This window comes from Hypomesus transpacificus, chromosome 1 (genome assembly GCF_021917145.1).
Source record: "Hypomesus transpacificus isolate Combined female chromosome 1, fHypTra1, whole genome shotgun sequence".
NCBI lineage: Eukaryota > Metazoa > Chordata > Actinopteri > Osmeriformes > Osmeridae > Hypomesus > Hypomesus transpacificus.
In genome coordinates this window covers 9,680,253-9,698,467 of record NC_061060.1, presented here as the reverse complement: position 1 = coordinate 9,698,467, position 18,215 = coordinate 9,680,253, and the positions used below count along the sequence as shown (strand labels likewise).

At 45.5% G+C, this 18,215-nt stretch overlaps 3 protein-coding genes across 8 annotated transcripts; 2 read left to right on the top strand and 1 right to left on the bottom strand.

The window, feature by feature from the left end:
• Window positions 1-303: 303 nt before the first annotated feature.
• Window positions 304-7,100, top strand: xkrx (XK related X-linked). The gene is made up of 3 exons (XM_047021242.1): window positions 304-1,310; window positions 4,965-5,227; window positions 5,329-7,100. The coding sequence occupies exons 1-3, from the start codon at window positions 940-942 to the stop codon at window positions 6,183-6,185; spliced, it is 1,491 nt and encodes a 496-aa protein (XP_046877198.1). The 5' UTR covers window positions 304-939; the 3' UTR covers window positions 6,186-7,100.
• A 230-nt stretch (window positions 7,101-7,330) lies between these two features.
• On the top strand, window positions 7,331-12,222 carry nox1 (NADPH oxidase 1). The gene is made up of 13 exons (XM_047020607.1): window positions 7,331-7,437; window positions 7,649-7,744; window positions 7,899-8,009; window positions 8,183-8,267; window positions 8,654-8,799; window positions 8,980-9,161; window positions 9,349-9,475; window positions 9,606-9,698; window positions 9,878-10,119; window positions 10,282-10,444; window positions 10,664-10,810; window positions 10,893-11,017; window positions 11,149-12,222. Exons 1-13 carry the CDS (start codon window positions 7,393-7,395, stop codon window positions 11,273-11,275), a joined length of 1,689 nt encoding a protein of 562 aa, XP_046876563.1. The 5' UTR covers window positions 7,331-7,392; the 3' UTR covers window positions 11,276-12,222.
• On the bottom strand, window positions 12,203-17,706 carry cstf2 (cleavage stimulation factor, 3' pre-RNA, subunit 2). Of its 6 annotated transcripts, none has more exons than XM_047020625.1 (14): window positions 17,613-17,706; window positions 17,200-17,278; window positions 16,939-17,108; window positions 16,686-16,822; window positions 16,401-16,520; window positions 16,108-16,233; window positions 15,918-16,017; window positions 15,774-15,836; window positions 13,963-14,065; window positions 13,551-13,747; window positions 13,298-13,425; window positions 13,131-13,214; window positions 12,690-12,853; window positions 12,203-12,595 (listed from the first exon to the last, which is right to left on the bottom strand). In XM_047020625.1, the coding sequence occupies exons 1-13, from the start codon at window positions 17,689-17,691 to the stop codon at window positions 12,731-12,733; spliced, it is 1,509 nt and encodes a 502-aa protein (XP_046876581.1). In that variant the 5' UTR covers window positions 17,692-17,706; the 3' UTR covers window positions 12,203-12,595; window positions 12,690-12,730. The 6 variants fall into 6 exon arrangements, with proteins under 6 accessions (XP_046876581.1, XP_046876592.1, XP_046876573.1 ...); XM_047020636.1 differs by having other exon boundaries at window positions 12,203-12,533; XM_047020617.1 differs by having other exon boundaries at window positions 12,203-12,853.
• Between the last annotated feature and the right edge of the window lie 509 nt (window positions 17,707-18,215).

Below are 18,215 nucleotides of genomic sequence, written 5' to 3'. Positions count from 1 at the left end.
GGGAGGAGCAATTCAGAGAGGGATCCCCTCCTCCAGAGACAAGTATGTTGATTTCTTAGCCCTTGGGGGTGGGATGGGAGGAGGAGGGGGGGGGGGGGGGTTGTTCAGGGACAAGCCATAACAAGGTTGGACTACCCTATCCAGAAACCCTGGTTCTATCCAGCCAATGGGTAGAACCAGAAGAACATGTAATGAAACAACATTTTTTGTCCTTTCCAAAAACGTTGAGAAGGAAATTTTAGATTGAGGAACAGGAGAGTTCAAATTGCAGCAGCCTCTTAAGCCTATGTCCAGAAGGTATGTACTGTCAAAAGTATCTGGCACATTTGGAAATAAGGTCCGACAGCTGCGACCACAGAATCAAGTGAGTTTAGGACCCTGGGGCGTTGAGGTAATAACCCAGCCGAACGTGCATGTTAAGACACACCTGCTTTTTAGCTCTCAGTGAAGAGTCTGCATTTGTTTCTATTTTGCAGTAGGCTAGAAGGAATGTCGACACCACAACAGTACACATTACTGGACAACTGTACTTTTGATAACACCGGAAAGACTATCTGTGCTTTAAATGCACAGTTTGAAACTTCTTTATCAATTTTGTTTGAGGTAGGGACATGTCGGCATTTTTTAAAAGCGTAGTGAAAACTCTACATTTGTTTTTATGGTGACCACATGGGGTAGTAATGGCATGCAACAAAACATTGAAGATCGCTGGTTGCAGCTGGAAAGACTGGGCAAAGACTACAAGATGATCGTAGGAAGGCAAAAGAAGAAAAACTTTACCAAAACATTAATTGAAGATGGATTCTGTTAAGTGCCAATTCACAAGGATTAATATAGACGCGATCGGTCTTTTATAAAAAGGAGCCGATTATGGATATTGTTGGGTGTCAACAGTTTTGTGCTTGAAAGCTCCATTTGTTTACGCTTACCTTTTGCCAAATGACCAAATTTATCATGGAGGAACACTACGACCCAGTTGACACGGAGATTATGGAGGCCGAGAAATCCCGAAATGAATCTCCCCAAATGGAAAACGGAGTCATGCTTGTTGTCAATCACAGTAACATCCAACCGCCCTTCAGCGTGGTGCTTGCTACCCTTCTGTATTGTGCGGAATTTGTCAGCGCATCAGTGCTGTGCGACAAATACCACACGAGCCATGACAACATCTGGCTAGGTTTGACAATTACTTTCATGTTGGTGCCTGCTATATTGACCCAGCTGGCGCTTACATTCATCCACAGAGACCTCGGAAGAGATCGACCTCTGGTCCTCTTAATGCATTTACTGCTCATGGGTCCTCTCATTCGGTAGGTAGCCTATATGGGCACTCATGGGCGTCATTATATTATCAGTGATGTATTACTACGTACACTTGCAGAGTGCTTTAGCTTGTGAGTGAGAGCAGTACTCGCCCAGAGAGATCAGGCAGACATGGGACCATGAGGGCTGTATGCAACTCCTTAGCCCACTAAACTGGTTTGATTTTGATCTTGAATGAAGGGGGCTCCATTGAATCCCTATGAATAAAGTTGTTATAAAACCCTGTTGGTCACACTGTTGTGCCAAGATGAAATAACACTGTGTGTACCAAGTCTCATAACTTGTCAGTTTGTCAAGAACGGGTGTCTGTTTGCAGCAAGACCGGTTTGACAAACAGTGACTCATTTGTTCAGCAGAGAAGTCAAATGTGGGGGTGGAGTCTGGAGTGGCTCAGGCTAATGTTTTGAAACATTTATGCGATTATTTAGTGAACTTGGACTACCATATAACTTAAAAGGTCAAGCATCATGTAAGGCCCAGTGTTGCATTTTTGTGCATAGATAGTAAAGATGATGTCTATAAAGTGAGTTGATACAGTTGCAAATACTGGGTCAGATATTTGAATATCTTGAAGACTTACAGGTGGACAGAAACAGGCATCTTTGTCATGTTGCTTAAAAATACGGTTCTGATTCATATGGTTCCTAAAGAGATGACAGTGTATATTAAAGCTACCGACAGCAAAGCTACAATTGCCCCACCTAGTATTGCTCATTGGGTAACTGACCAATCGGCATGGCCAAGCCAACACATGAGACATTGTGGGTGCAATTCATGCAAGTGCTTTGCACTCCTATGGCTTTTACTCTGTATAAATGGATCAAGGTCATGGTTTAGTCGTTACAGTTCTATAATTAGCACACACAAGGTAATTGTGAGCCATGGGAGGTGGCAGTGCCCCAGAGGAAGAAGCCACACTCAGTATCATTCACTCTCACTGGTCTTGGTACTTGCTGCTTGGTTGTATTAGACTGATGTTGTTGAAGGGCAGAGAGACTCTCTGGGCAAGAGGAGGATTAACAAAGTAATGTTGACGAGAAACACAAGCAGATATTATCTGTGTCAGTGGTTCTATGTTGAATTCTTTTTTAAACATAGCCTATTCTCAATGCTTTTGGATTCAGATTATAATGTGTAATTAGTGTTTCAGATGATTGATGTATGTTTGCATACTTTGACATGAGGGCTATAAGGCCCATTGATCACCTCTGCTCACAAGAAGCTTTGAAATCATGGGCGTTTCATGTCCAGCTTGGTGGGTGAAGTCATCTTTGATATACTGCTAAGTCAGTGCAATTCAATATAGCATGTTTCCTAGCAACCCAGGGAGAGGGTTCAAATGTGGCTGTACAGCTTGTTATAATAGACCAGGAATGCACTCCAGACTATGAAGCTTCAGCTGGGAAAGTCAGGCATTTTACAGTGGCATATACTATTATGCTCGTGCCTATCCTATGTACATTCTGATGATAAAAGTGGCCCACTACTTTGTACTGAGTAGAGCAACATCTTGTCATGCTGGGGATAAGTTTCCTGTATTGTTGATTGCAGCAGGTTATTGAGGGAGGTGTCTACCATTGTGGGTGGGAAGTTGTGCCAGGCGTCAAAAAGGGTTGATGCAAAAGATTTGAGACTTGAGAGAGAGCGAATCTGTATGAGGAGAAGTCAGACAAGTGTTCAAAGTTCTAACAGTTTTTCAAGACCGTTAACAGGGCCAGCAGGTTAGCCACCCTGTTTATTGTCCCCAACCTCGGGATAGGTGCCCAGTTTCTTGTCCCCAACCTTTGGTTAGCTGTTTCTGGGGTAAGGAAAAAAACCTGCGCTCTTTTGAGCTTGCAAATTGCAACACCACTTCCTCCATTCGTCTAAACAGCAACGCTACAACATCTCCCAATATGCCGCCTTAGACTATACATCGACACAGCGTCTTAAGGCAAGGGCAGAGGGAGTTTCTCCACCTGTAGTGAAGTTTCTGCATTGGGTGGCGAAACCCTGTTCTGGCTTGTCCCGTAACGACCCCCCCTCCCTCCCTCCCTCCCTCCTCCCCTCCCATCCCACCCCCAAGGGCAAGAAATCAACATACTAGCCTAGTTCACACATTCAGTTACACCCTGTCTTACTGCCAACTGTGACTTGACTAACAGGTACAGGTTGTTAAGGGTACTTTATAGTACTATAAAAAGCTGAAGCAACCTTTATAAAATTGCATTTAGCCTTGGATTGACAGTTGATAAGGCCTGAGGCTCTGCTTGGTTATGCCTAGTGGCTGTGGAGCTAAACAGGATTTGTGGCAAAAGTGGGCTCCTTCCTGACAACGCAGCCAGATATACCTTATCCTTTGTTCATGGGTATTTCAGGGCCTATCCGTTGTTTAGAGGTTCTGATGTGCTGACAGTGTGTTCTCCAAGTCTTCCTGCATTCTCAGCGCTACGTAATGCCAAGTCTCCCAATAAGGGCTGTCTGTAAGCGGTGGTCTTGTGACGGCTCCCCCTCTTACTGTAGTCTTTGCCCAAGTCATAAAAGGCAGAGATGACCTTCTAACCGTATTCTTACAAAGATAAGCTCGCAGAAGACGCCTAGACCCAACCCCTTTCCTCCCGTCTGGTGCAGGTCACACACAGGTCGAGTAAAGACCAGGCGCTGAGTTGTTCCTTTGCACTGAAAGCGATTCGTAAACCACAACAGCTGATGAAACACTAGCTGAATATGGCTGTGCAGTGAACTATGTGTCGGTAGAGCTGGCTGTGTGTGTTTGTCTTCTCCTCAGAACCCATGGCCAAAGAAGGAGTTGATTTGGATTAAAAAGACAACATTCCAGTGTTCCGAGTTGCTGTGGGATTTTCTGCTCTGGGGGTGGATCCCAAGGTCTTAGGACCTTTTAGTTTTGTTTGGAGCCTTTTAGCACATGGTTGATATTGGTTTTGTTCATATTATATCACTTAAAAACAGACAACTAGCAATAGGATCTGACATGTACGGATAGCATTTAGTGAAGAAACTGCAGATCCTCATCTATTCCTGGACACTACTTTTGTGTTCCTGTTGTTGACAACAGTGGATGCATTTACCTTGCAAAGGGAAATGGAACACACCCTTCTTAGGTTTCAATGTCAGTCTTTTCCTCAGAACTGATATATCATATTGTAGTTTCTACCTTAGAGTGCCCTCTGGTGTAGCTATACCATTGCAAGTAAACACATTACATTTATTGATTTCACAGATGAGTCCTGCTATTACGGTAAAATATGCTGGCAAAAATGTCCTTGCTAATCCAATGTGTGTCAGAAGGAAGCCTAAAGTAAACAGGATATTCCAACCTCCTTGTGATGATTTTCTTAAGACATTTCTCCCCAACTCATACATTTAGAAAACTGTGTCTGGTATGCTAACAGAAAGAAGTTTAGCTCCACTAAACCGTCTGCCTCAGGAGATTGTTTTAGTCGGCCTGTCCTAGTCGGCCTGTCCTAGTCGGCCTGTCCTAGTCGGCCTGTCCTAGTCGGCCTGTCCTAGTCGGCCTGTCCTAGTCGGCCTGTCCTAGTCGGCCTGTCCTAGTCGGCCTGTCCTAGTCGGCCTGTCCTATACTGCTCTCTGGTGGTTGTAATATATTACTGCATCCTCATTGGTCTTGTCGGTCCTTTCAGGTGTTTCGAGGCTTTGGTTGTCTACTTCAAGTCAGGTAAAAAAGAGGAGCCCTATGTCACCATCTCCAGAAAGATCAACCTCATGAAGAAGGGCCAGAACATACCCATGGAGTGGGAGATCGGACACTCTGAACGCAAGTTGGCCACTCACCGGAACGCCTTCAAACGCACCGCAGTGATCCAGGCCTTCCTTGGCTCCACCCCCCAGCTCACCCTGCAGCTCTACGCCACCATCCAAGAGAAATATATCAGTGTCCCTCGACGTGAGACAGAATTTATGTGGAATGTGAAAGTAAATTGACAGTGACATTCTTAGTTGTTTTTTGAATCACTTGTATGCTATTGTTGTTGTTTGTCTTTCCAGTTACTCTGATGATCATCGCCCTGGTCTCCATTACTTACGGCGCTCTTGTGTGTAGCGTTCTGGCCATCCAGATCCGGTATGACGACTACAAGGTCCGGCTCCGCCCCGCCGCCTACATCTGCATGATCCTGTGGCGAGGCCTCGAGATTGCCACACGGGTCACCTCATTGGTGCTCTTCAGCACGGCTCTCACCTATTGGGTGATCCCCGTGGGCCTGGCCAACCTGCTCCTCTTCTTCTTCCTGCCGTGGGCAGAGTTCTGGGCACGGCGGGGCTCGTTGCCGGAGAACGTGGAGAAGAACTTTGGGAAGCTGGACACCACGCTGGTGCTGTGCATGTTCATCTTCCTCTATGCCTGCATCAACATCTTCTGCTGGTCGGCAGTGCAGCTGGACCTGGCCCACAGGGATCTCATCGAGAAGAAGCAGGGCTGGAGCCGCCTGGCCGCGTACTACGGGGGCCGCTTTGTGGAGAACGCGGTCCTCATCGCCCTCTGGTACTTCTTCAAGTCGGACTTCTACGAGTATGTATGCGCCCCCATGCTGGCGGCCCAGCTGCTTATCTGCTACAGCCTGGCCGTGCTCTTCATGCTGCTCTTCTACCAGTTCTGCCACCCCTGCCGGCAACTCTTCAGGTACAACGTCCACGACTGCCTGCACTGCGTGTGCTGCTGCAGGCGGGGAGGAGAGGAGCGTGGACAACCCCACCCCTACGCCACCGCCGCCACCATGGTGCTGGTACCGGAGGAGCCGCTGGAGCCCCCCCAGGAGCCCCAGCCTACCCAGCCCCCCGACCTCACCAGCCAACTGGGGGAACTCGAGACAGACATTGTGGATGACATCACGGTTGTAGTGTGAGGATCAGGCCTTGCGGGGTTAGATCTGGTTATAACTTTGGGCCAGTGCCACTAGGTGTCGTCTTGGCTTTGTGTTGTCAGAGTTGTTACACGTGAGGGGGACACATTTGGAGACAGACTGGGTTGTTTACACGTCACTACAGACGACACGGCAGACTCTCAGTGGTCTTTAATGGTTTAGTCTCTCAAACTGGCAATTCTTTACCAATAGTTATTATAGAATAAAACCAAGCAGAACTGTCATTCATTGACAAATATTGTATGTAGAGAACCAGTGGGCCACAGGAGACCAAAGAATGTACTGGGGTGAGATATGTGGTGGTGACGATGATGCACAATAGCAGCCTTGAGAAAGAGCGGTGTTGGGTCAGATACAGCGGGCCAGGTGTGTAGGAAACCTGCCAAGTGTCTCCTGCCTCAGGGACTGACTTGTCCGGGACTTCCCCCAGTGTTCTTTTCACCCAAAGGTTTCTGACAGACAAATACAATCTGTGACGTTGGATGCCTTTTTGTTTCCACTTTGAAGCAAATGCAGCACAGTAGGTGGAAAAACTCAGGTTTTGCCTTGAACTTTTCTTTTCTCTTCACATACCCCGCCCTGTTCAGTAAGATTTCATGAATGACTGACTTGTATTGACCAGGTTTGTTCACTTTGCCTCAATGCTCTCTTTTGCCTTTTTGCTTTTGCACAAAACCTGTCAAAAGATATTATGCAAAAATGTAGTATTTTGTGTGCCTCAATGTCATAAAACAAACACAAATATTTTAAATGTACAGATGTAGTTCATTCAAACCTTGAATATTGATAGAATATGAAAATTGTGTACTTTTATTTGTATGATCAGTTTTAATGCATGTGTAAGTGCCTTAACTACTGTATTGTGATTTGCTAAAATAAAGTTATTATAATAAAGCACCCTTTGTTTTGTTCACTCATTGTTTGATCCCGGACCATTTGGATTAAGTCACAACTTCCTTATCCATTGGAACTGGAGGACTGAAGTGTCACGTACAATGGAATTGTTGACTTTCTTTAGGAATTTCAGAAGTCCACAAAGGCCAATGCTGGCTGTGTATTTCCTTGTCTCAATTTAGACCGTTCTTTGGTAGGCGTGGTTTGAGCGGGCGTTCTATAAAACCCGCAAGCATTAAGGCAGCAGGTAAACTAGGTTTGGCACTTAAGTGTATTGAGAAGCAAGTCCATCAAAATGGGTCACTGGATTATCAACCATGGACTCACTTACTTCATACAGGTAAGAATGAAATTATGCCATTAATTAGATTTTTCAAAAGAGTGCTGCAGGTGAATTATAAATGCCCAATATGGGCTGCTTGTAGCATAGTGTGACTGACTGTGCGCGGTAAATCGTTGGAGTCTCAACATTTCAGGGCTTATATTGTGGAAAATTATAGTTTGACGGTACACCATGATGTTGATATTCTGTCTCCTGGTTGGACCTGCAGGTGGTCTGGATGGCAATCAACATATTCCTTTTCGTCTGGTTCTTTTTTATCTACGAGTTGGGGGATCAGTATTTCTACACTCGTCACATTTTGGGGGTGAGTGAATTTGGAAAGGATGAATTTGTCTATTTTATAGATTAACATTTTGTATTATAAAACTATAGCATTGTTGTTAGATAGCTATAAGATATTGCAAGGTAGCACTCATTTCATTTCTAAATTCTAAATGCATTGTGATTTGGTTTGTCAGACAGCGCTGGCTTGGGCCAGGGCTCCTGCAGCCGTCCTAAACTTCAACTGTATGCTCATCTTGCTGCCTGTGTGTCGGAACCTGCTCTCTCTCCTTCGTGGTTCCTTTATGGTGAGTTCCACAGGGCTCACACCCTTGTCGAGGTGTCTGCTCTTGATGAAATCAGTTAATGCCAAATAATGGAGATATGTATCTGTTTATTACTAAGGGTTATAATAACCGCAATAAATATGGTTGAATTTGAACGCGTTACTCAGTCTCTGTGATAAACTACCATGTTTCAGTGTTGTGGGAGGACAATGAGAAAACAGCTGGACAACAATCTGAGTTTCCACAAGATGGTTGCATACATGATTGGCTTGATGACAGGTATGCAATTTGACTATTTACAAAACTACAAGAGCCAATAGGTAATTTTGAAATATGGTGAAACAAAAGCACACGTTTGGCATACATTTTAATGATATGGGGTTTCACAGGAACTTATTTGTTAAAAGGAAATAAAAGCTTAATTTCAAAATGAAAAGTCGTTAAATATTGAACAAAAACCAAAGGCAAATATTGATTTGGATATGGAGAAAAGCTGACCTCTAACTAATATGCTTTCATAGTTTGGACCAATTAGTTCAACTTTTAGATAAGTTGAACACTGATCTGTTTATTAATCTGAATGTCTGAGCAAAAAGATCTTCTTTTGGAATTTCCCCATTCCCTTCTAAGCTTGATTCAATAAAAAAATGTTCTTGTCTGGGCAGCTGTTCACACCATAGCGCATCTCTTCAACATGGAATGGTTCTACAACAGTAGACAGGGGAAGTATGACGAACTCAGCACAACTCTATCGAACCTGGGAGACGATGATGATGAGACATACCTGAACCCATTCAGATCCCTCTCTGATGTGAGTTCATAACCTCTACTGCTGTCAACAACTCATTATGTCCTGTCTCTTTCGAGCAAAAGGCTGAGACAGCAGAAATCCCTATAGTTATGGTCATGTCTTGTCCCTAAGTAGAAAAGTGTAAAAAAAATCCCCAAATCACGTGATTAATTCAGTGTTCTTTGGTTGGTTGTACCTCAGACTCCCTCCTATATCGTGTTCACCACCATTGCTGGGATTACAGGGGTGATTATCACGCTCTGCCTCATCCTCATCATCACCTCCTCTATGGAGGTCATCAGACGCAGCTACTTTGAGGTCTTCTGGTACACACACCACCTCTTCATAGTATTTTTTGCAGGCCTGGTCATCCATGGGGCTGGGTAAGGCTCTCCTTGATTATGACAGGTCTCCTTTCGTCCTGTGAACTCTACCTGCTGACTACCTGTTATCATAGTTATACATGTTTAGAATCCTGCCACTTCCGTGGTGTTGTGTGATCTTTTTTCATAAAACACATGGTGACCGTTGGGAGAGGTGCGTACTCACTTCCTCTCACTCTCTCCTCAGACGCATTGTGCGGAGTCAGCAAAACATAGACTCACCGTATAACCTCACCTACTGTAAAGACGATTTGGATGACTGGGGGGAAAAACCGGAGTGTCCTATCCCGCAGTTTGCAGGGGGGTTCCCACAGGTGAGAGTTTCCTCTGTGACAGATTACGTTATGCGTTCATTCCATTTGGACTTGGTGAGATTATTGGTTTCCTGTCAAATCAGTAGGGAGATGGTCCTAAAAATACAAACATTGACAATGTGCCAAACAGACTTGGATGTGGGTGATTGGTCCCATGGTGATCTACTTGTGTGAGAGGTTGCTGCGATTCATCCGTTACATGCAGAACGTCGAGTACAGAAAGGTATGTGTGCTGCTACCTGCCAGCTCTCTGCTCTCCCCCTCTAGGTCCAACAGCTATGCTGTGACACTTTTGTAACTTAATCTCTCTCTCCTCCTCTCTTTGCATACATTCCTCCTCCCATCTCTACCTCGCTCCTTCGCTTCTCTCTCCCTTCCCTCGTCCCTCCATCCCTGTCCCAGATTGTTATCCGGCCATCCAAGGTGTTGGAGCTGCAGTTGGTGAAGAACGGATTCAAGATGGATGTGGGTCAGTATGTCTTCCTCAACTGCCCAGAAATCTCCCCACTGGAGTGGCACCCCTTCACCATGACCTCTGCCCCTGAGGAGGACTTCTTCAGCGTCCACATCCGTTCTGCAGGCGATTGGACCCAGAAGCTCATCAGCATGGTGGAGCAACTGCCCGAGGGGGCACAGGGTCCCAAGTAGGTCCACCCATCCAGTTGGAACAGAGACCGTATTTCTAGCATCACCCATGAACATGAAACTAGAACAGCTTCTCGGATCCACAGCTAGGTTTCAGATTTTCTTTTAATGCCGTCCTCCTTTTGCTTTTGCTGTGGTGTGATTGTTGATTTCTCCTTCAGAATGGGGGTGGATGGTCCATTTGGGACAGCGAGTGAGGATGTCTTTGACTATGAGGTCAGCATGCTGGTTGGTGCTGGTATTGGAGTCACCCCGTTTGCTTCTATCCTCAAGTCCATCTGGTACAAATTCAAAGAATCCAACCCTAAGCTACGAACCAGAAAGGTAAAATATTGGCCAGACATCGATCCAAAACATGAACTCCTTTAAACCTGTCCAGCTTGTTTCTTTGCCATCAGACAACACAACCACAAAGCACCTACTTTTTGTGCAAGGAATTTGAAGGATGCTTTTCTGCTGTGTGAAGGCATTGTCATTAGTCTTGCATGTCTGCACTGTCCTGTCTGTTTGATTAACCACCTTGTGTTGACAACTTTTTCACAGATTTACTTCTATTGGCTGTGCCGAGAGACAAGTGCTTTTGAGTGGTTTGCAGATCTGCTGCAGGTGTTGGAGAGGGAGATGGAAGAGAGAGGCATGGGCGACTTCCTCACATACAAACTCTACCTCACTGGATGGGACCAGAGCCATGTATGTATTGGAGCCTATTTATACTACAATGACCAACAACATAACTAGCTTCCTTTAACATGTTCTCCTCTCTTCCTGACAGGCCAATCATGTGATGGTTCACTTCGATCAGGACACGGACGTCGTCACAGGACTGAAGCAGAAAACGCACTATGGCAGGCCAAACTGGGAAAAGGAGTTCGAACAAGTCCGCAATGAAAACCCAACGCAAGTTTACAAATCAAATTTTATTGTACACATTCAAACACATGCTATGGTTTTAGTGTGGTTTAACACAGATGAAACCCTTCATTTAACATGCAACACATAGATAACGCTGTCCTGTTGTTGTCCTACAGGGCAGTGGTGGGGACATTCCTGTGTGGCCCTGCAGCTTTGGCTGATGTCCTTGCAAAGAAATGTGTGAAGTACTCAGACGTGGATCCCAGAAAGACCAAATTCTACTTCAACAAGGAAAACTTCTGAGATGAGATTCTTCCCTCTTTGAAGGACACGCTTTGCTCTTGGCTCTTTCAAAATATTGCGTTTGCAATACTAGTTTTGTGCATCAGTGGAACACAATAGTGTTGAAACTCAGTTTGACGGAGCTGGCAGTCTCTGTGACTCCTACAATAGGTGTGTTTAAATACCTGTAGGATTCTACCTCCACAAAATAACTCAATTTGAGCACATCACGAATAATAATAATGTATTCATTTAGAAAAAGTCATTTTCTTGTAGTGTGATGTCAATCCTGCTCAGGTATTGGCTCTTGATCCTTAACCTTTCAGTGATGAGTCAGGTAACCGTCATCCATAAAAAGCCTTTGTGTGCTGCTGGATAGCATTGCTGATTACTGTTTGTGACTGTTGGTAGTGATCCAAGTTGGTGGCTGAGGTGTGTTAGAGGTGTGTTCCATGTTACGTCATCTTTTTGACAGGTGTACGTGTTCCAGGGTCCGCACATTAGGATCGACAGAACAGGACAGAAAGTTGAATCCTCTCAAACTCGAGGAATGACTATTGCCTTTGTCACCTATCCTCTTTCAGGTCTGTTTCACTGTTGTGTTCATGTTCAGGTCTTATCTCGTTTTACGGCTCCTCCTGAGTAAAAGTCCCCATAAGATATGTCACCAATCAGTTATTTGTTATGGGGTGTGTTTGTCCATGTTTGGTCAGAGACAAGGAAATGAGAAATGTTTTTGGGAAATAGTCTTATTTCTAGAAACACCATAAAAGAGAAGGAAGTATGGTCAAGGTGATTCCCATCAGTCGTGTAGTCAATTCTGAGTCATGCACTGAAGAAATCACTGCTAGACTTTGTTACTTAAATCCACAAGGTCAATTGTTAAGCATCTTGCAACTAATCACCCTCACAATCTGTTTGTAAATGATAAAACACAAAACGAATTAAAACTGTGTGGGTAAAATGAATCTGTCTCTTTTATTGACAAAAAAACATCCAGACATGAAACTGATTCCAGTGCTGACAAAAGAAAGTAAGGGAAATGCAGTATGAAACCACTCTCTTGAATTTCCACAAATTGGCCCCTTATGAAAGGGAGTCACATAAACGCTCAATTCAAAAACACTGGGGTCAACCTTCCACATAAAAAATGGTAATACAAAACAGTCTACAAAATATTCCAAACTAAGCTGTGGAGATGTCTTTGGAGCTCTCTGAGGGGGAGGAAACGGCTCTGTTTCTGTCAGAAACAGGTCTGAGAGGTCTGAGCATGCCACTCCTGGAAACAAAAGAAATCTGAGAGGACGCAGGAAAGATGTCTGTCTGCGAGTCCACTGAAAGCTGTGTGACAACAATACAAAGTATGTGGACATCTCAAAACGAGCAGCCAGTCATGGAAAGGTGAGCCATGCGAAAGAAGGGAACGTCATCCAACCTTGAACTGTGTTCGTGTGTGTGGGCATTGGGGGAGGAGCCTCAAGGCGCCCCAGCCGTCTTCTGGATCTGCTCTTTGAGGATGAGAATGCTCTGCCTTTGCTCCGGGGGCAGCATGGCAATCTGTTCTGGGGTCAGCTGCAGAACCTGCATGATCAGGGCAGCCTAGAAACAGTACAGAAACACTGGTGAACTAACTGAGGTCAATTGCAGCTCCTTCAGGAACGAAACTGCAGTCAACGCTCATGACACTTTATTACATATTTGGCTAGTGCCAATGTATTATATAATTCCTTCAACAAAGACAACCCACAGTGATCTGGTAGAGCTGGATTGCCCAGTTTTCCTAATGTGCCGACAATCAGTCACTATCATTTAATATCCAGTAAAGAAACTTGAAATCTCAAGTTTGCATAAAACAGTGGTGAAGTGGCACACTCACCTTCTCGTGGTCCTGCGATGTGACCTGGCTCTGGCCAGGGCTGAAGCCTCCTCCAGCCTGGGGAACACCAGAGACGCCAGGACCCTGTCCACATCACCACACAGCTTTACTGACACAGGTCCACTTCACATAGCAGATATTGGGTGGCTACAGCGATTAGCACCTACCGGTCTGGCAGAAGGAGGGGCGTTAGGACCCATTGAGTGGGAGACAGGACCCGGCATTCCAGTTGGCATGGGAACCCTTTGTCCTGACACAGGAGGCCCACGAGTGTCTACGGCTCTGGGGTCGCGACCTTCAGAAACATACAAAAAACGGAATTATTACGGAACGTCTTCTCATTCAACAAGTACCTGGTGGAATACCTCTCAACTGACAAGATTCAACATGAGTGGGTTCTAGAGAGAGTGATGCCGGTACCTCTGGTCTCCATGGGGGGTCCCCTGGGCTCCATCATGGGCCCTCGGGGGTCTCCCATCATGCCGCGGGGTTCACCCATGGGGGGTCCTCTCATGTCGTGGGGCGGTCCTCTCATGTCTTGGGGGGGCCCACCTCCCATTTGGCCCATGTGCATGGGTGGGCCCTGGTGGGGTGGGGGTGCACTGATGAACCCACGACTAGAGGAACAACAGACAGTCAACCACACTGCACACAACATCAAGATTCACAAGCTGGTTGTACACCTCAGAACTTCCATGACATTCCAGGCCCAAGTGAGGTTAACGTCCTTAAGTCTTGACAGGGCATGTTAACAGACTTAATTCCAAGAAGGTCGAGTGAAGTGCTGCATTCAGGATCCAGAGCCGGCGCCTCGGACCACGCTGGTGCTCACCTGGGCTCCACCACGTCTCCTGTGACCGTCAGCAGGGTCCCTCCTCTGGGATCGTTGGGGCCGTCCCCCAGCAGGCCCCTGGGGGGGATGCCGCCTGGCCCTGCTGAGACAAGACACACATTCAACCAGCAAGCACGGACAGTAAAAATGCCACACAGGGTAACACACCAATACCCATACTCTGCTAGGTTGTGGAGGTTTGTCCTGAACGTTTTGACCTTCAGGCCTTTTGTAAGGAAATTAAGGAGTTTTTTTTTGTTAAGGTTCTAAAAGAAAAAAACAAGGGTTTACTCATCACACCACAACAATCACTCCATCAGAGGCAACACAAGGCAGTAGCTAAGACAGACCAGAGCTCAGTCACAACACACAGCAGGGAAAGGAAGATGGCAGAAGAAACCACCCAGAAGGATAATCATGACATCTTAAGGGGACATTACTGGTCCGAAATGTTAGGCCTTGTGTCTCGGGGATCTGTCATTGTCAGACAATGACAGGATGCGTATGTGACACAGGGGGAAAGAAACGCATCACCTTTGTTCAGACTTACTGGTGAAAACAAACAAACTGTTGAATCACAGTGAAAAATAATACAGCTTTTGGGTTTCCCCAGTCACGGAATGTGCAACACTGGATTTCTGGATCCATTGTACTATGGAGAAAAACTAAGACAAACTTTTTCTCGCTCACGATGGCAAAGCAAATAAGCAAAAATCCATTCATCATGTGCGGTAACTCCACACCTGGGAACAAAGACATGACAGGTTTCTGACAGGCTGATACCATTTACGCAAACGTGTTTGAGAACTTAGGAGAACCTTCTTGCAAGACAGTTTAACCAGAACTTGGAGAGGTGTAGTCATATGATGTTCTGCTTGTAGTGTTTACAGTCTGGGTGCCCTAGACTCTTCTACCAGACCCCACGACACAAAGGCTACTGTTGGCATAACTTAATTCATAATTAATAAATTAATGTGTCAATGCATATGAAAATGGTTGCAAATTATTTTGCAACATATGCAACTTAAGACTTGATACACCCTTGGTCAGGATGACTAAACGAAAACCATCCCATAAAATCCCTTCTTGGGTTGCTATGGGCAGTAAGTAGAGGATACCTTGAGGCCGCTCGATAGCAGCCTGCCCAGACGATCCAGTAGGTGAATGCTGGAGGTTTCCTGAGCCAGCATTAAGTGAAAAGAACAGGAGACACACAACTCAGAGAGAGCAAAGCAACACTCAGACACGGCGCCAAAGCATGCGACACTCCCACAATAGGGTTAACTGCTCCCCCGCACACAAACACAAACTGGTGTCACTTTCCACATTTGAGGTGAATGAAATGGATGAGCATACTCCGTAAAACAACATAATGACCAGGGTGCGATCTATACAGTGATTAAGTTCAAAGTATTTCAGATTTACAGTAATAATTTGAAACATTTATAGTAACATGTCCTAAAAATGAGGCAGTCCCAGGCTGATAGGGACACCTAGTGAAGAATATGTGTAATGACATGCATCTACACAGACATGAAAATGAATGTCACAACACTTCATCGTGACACGAGAGGGAGATCACAAACATTTCTGAACATTAAGATGCAAACAGTGTGGAAAGGGAACTGAGCTTCTCTGTCACTGACAGCCTCATGTTTCAGAAGGATCATCGGGACTTGTTGTGACATTCAATGGGTCATTTTATGTTCCTTAACTAGACACTGCTTTTTGGGATGAACTGTGAATGAATGATGAATGACATGTGTCACCCCTAGCTTTACTACAGACACAACTCGCCTATGGTAGATTACCTTGTCCCCTATCCATAGGAACTGGGCCACCTTGAGGAATCCCCATCGGTGGCTGTATCCCACCTGGGACAAAATGGCAAAAGTGAGCACTGCTCAGGTGCCATAGTCAGTGAAGAGGTGTGTGTGTGTGTCACAGCTGTTTACCTGCAGGTCCCACAGGGCCCGGTCCAGGCATGGGTCCAGGAACGCCACCCATAGGAGGTCCCTGCATCATCTGGGGGGCTCCGTTCATATGCATGCCCGGCTGTTCAAACATGAAAGCGAAGACTCACTCAACAATCCATCAATGCTGTCTCTGTGCATGTGTGTGGGTTTGTGACAGAGCTGGGCTCACCATAGGCTGTGATTGGGAGATGGGAGCGTTGGGCTGGGGAGGTGGCTGGTTCGGCGGAGGCCCACCTCCACCCTGGCTACTGCTGGTGATCAGAGGCTGGACGGGGGTTTGACGGTGGAGCATTTTCTACAGCAAGGAACAGAGAAATTAACGAAGCCATGAGCCACGTTACAAGTCCTGCATAGCTCTTTTTCCAAACCATTGACTAGCCACGGGTGATTGTCCACACAAACAAATATACATGTTGAATAGGTCTGTAAATGTTGAAGTATTTCACAGAACTCCAGTCTCACCAGGGCAATCTCTGGGTCGACGATCCTCATGACCACCTGGGCTTGCAGCAGGGCGAAGGCCAGCTGAGGGTTCTGCAGCAGCATGTTCCTGGCCTCCTGCGGACTGTTTTGCACACACAGCTGGACAGGGGGTATCAGAGTTAGTGAAACTAAATACTTTTTTCGTAAGGCTTTAGCAATTTAAGGATGACCACGGGTAGGTTCTGAGGTTCCGTTCATAGACAGCCTGTGAATTCTATAGAGATGTACAAATATGAAAGGAGGTTAGAGGGCTAGAGGACATACCTTCATCTGTTTCATGAGCTCAAACATCTGCTCTGGAGGCAGACTGGCCACAGCTCTGCTGATGGACTCTGGAGCCTCATCAGGTTGGATGTTGTCCCCATAGGGAGACTCAATGATGGGGGCTCCTGTTCCCAAACCTGTTGGACACGGCAGAATTGATGTCCAGAGACATACCTTTTTGGAGACATCTCAACTAAGGCCGTTGGGTTGGGTCCTGGGTTAACTGTGTCTACATGAGCTTCTCAGAACCTACTCTTGAGCTCCTCTTTGTTCTTCTCGCTGGCTGCATTGTCAACACGGAGAGCTCTGCCGCTGAATTCTCTTCCGTTCAAGTTCCGCATGGCACTGAGGGCCGTCTCCTGGTCTTGATACTCACAGAAGCCATATCCCTTTGGCTTTCCTGTTTCCCTGTCATACACTAACCTAGAGAGCACACATGATTCAAAACCAGAAATGAGAGGACTGTTCAAGAATGGTCCGGTGCACCAGGATTTGTTGAACAATTTACACTCACCTGAAGCTGACCACAAGCCCAACTTCGGAGAAAATATCCTTCAGCTGCTCCTCTGTAGCTTCATATGGGATGTTTCCCACTGTAATGTTAGACATGCATGTGAATTACAGTTGATTCTTGGTAAATATTTTGTTAGAGTAGCCAGCTATCAGTAGGCAATAGTAAGCCAAATTGTTACCTGAGTTCCTATTATAATAATGCCCGCATGTTCTTCAATACAACATACAATAGAACTTTACAAACTATATAACATTGTAACACAGTTACAATGCCTAGTTCGGTAGCAAGACAGCTACTGCTACCTAGCTAGCAAACCCGTGATCAAACTCCACAAATGTATCTTACAGTCCACAATTATTAGCGTGTTCGTTTGAAAGTCAACTAAATATGGTATACATTTCCAACGAACCTACCAAATACTGAGCGCAGAGAGCGATCAACCGCTGGATCTCTGCCTGCGGCAGCAACGACGGCAGCAGCTAGGTTCGCCATTTTGCGGAATGAAAATAATGTGACACACGGAAATTACAGTCGACAATATCCGCTTATAAAAAATGTGGGCCCATCCATTTCAAACAACCTTCAACGATAACGATTGGCGGGAAATGTATCCGTCAGAGGGCATAAGTATTTTGCAATGATGGACCTCCTTCATATTTTACCTGCAAACTATTCCTGTTAGTAATTGTTCAGCTGGCACTAGCTTTTTGCACTTTTGAATCTATAGAGTTTAGCTGATGCGGGGCCAAAATAACTTAATTAGTCAAGATATACAGAAAGAAGATCCGGACAGTCCTCCTCTTTGTCCTCTGTATTCCCTGGTCTCTCAGCCTGCATACAACAGTTTTAGGTGGGTTAAGTTAGCTAACTAGTTAACAAAGTTAAAGAGATTACAGAAGTAGGACACTTTCAAAGGTATCACCAGTGCAGCATGTAGGCTATTTGGAAAATGTCAAACCTATTGTTCCACTGAATATGCCTCACTGCCTCTGTTTTACATATTGCCAAGTAAGTCA

Bases quoted from the DNA above. Each gene is read 5' to 3' on its own strand.
- xkrx (XM_047021242.1), top strand. From the start codon at position 940: ATGACCAAATTTATCATGGAGGAACACTACGACCCAGTTGACACGGAG. The intron at 1,311-4,964 runs GTAGGTAGCCTA...CGGTCCTTTCAG, and splicing joins CTCATGGGTCCTCTCATTCG to GTGTTTCGAGGCTTTGGTTG. The intron at 5,228-5,328 runs GTGAGACAGAAT...TTGTCTTTCCAG, and splicing joins ATATATCAGTGTCCCTCGAC to TTACTCTGATGATCATCGCC.
- cstf2 (XM_047020617.1), bottom strand. From the start codon at position 17,691: ATGGCGAACCTAGCTGCTGCCGTCGTTGCTGCCGCAGGCAGAGATCCA. The intron at 17,279-17,612 runs GTAGGTTCGTTG...CTAACATTACAG, and splicing joins CTCTCTGCGCTCAGTATTTG to TGGGAAACATCCCATATGAA. The intron at 15,837-15,917 runs GTAAACAGCTGT...ATTTTGTCCCAG, and splicing joins GGGCCCTGTGGGACCTGCAG to GTGGGATACAGCCACCGATG.
- nox1 (XM_047020607.1), top strand. From the start codon at position 7,393: ATGGGTCACTGGATTATCAACCATGGACTCACTTACTTCATACAG. The intron at 8,800-8,979 runs GTGAGTTCATAA...GTTGTACCTCAG, and splicing joins CATTCAGATCCCTCTCTGAT to ACTCCCTCCTATATCGTGTT. The intron at 9,699-9,877 runs GTATGTGTGCTG...TCCCTGTCCCAG, and splicing joins AGAACGTCGAGTACAGAAAG to ATTGTTATCCGGCCATCCAA.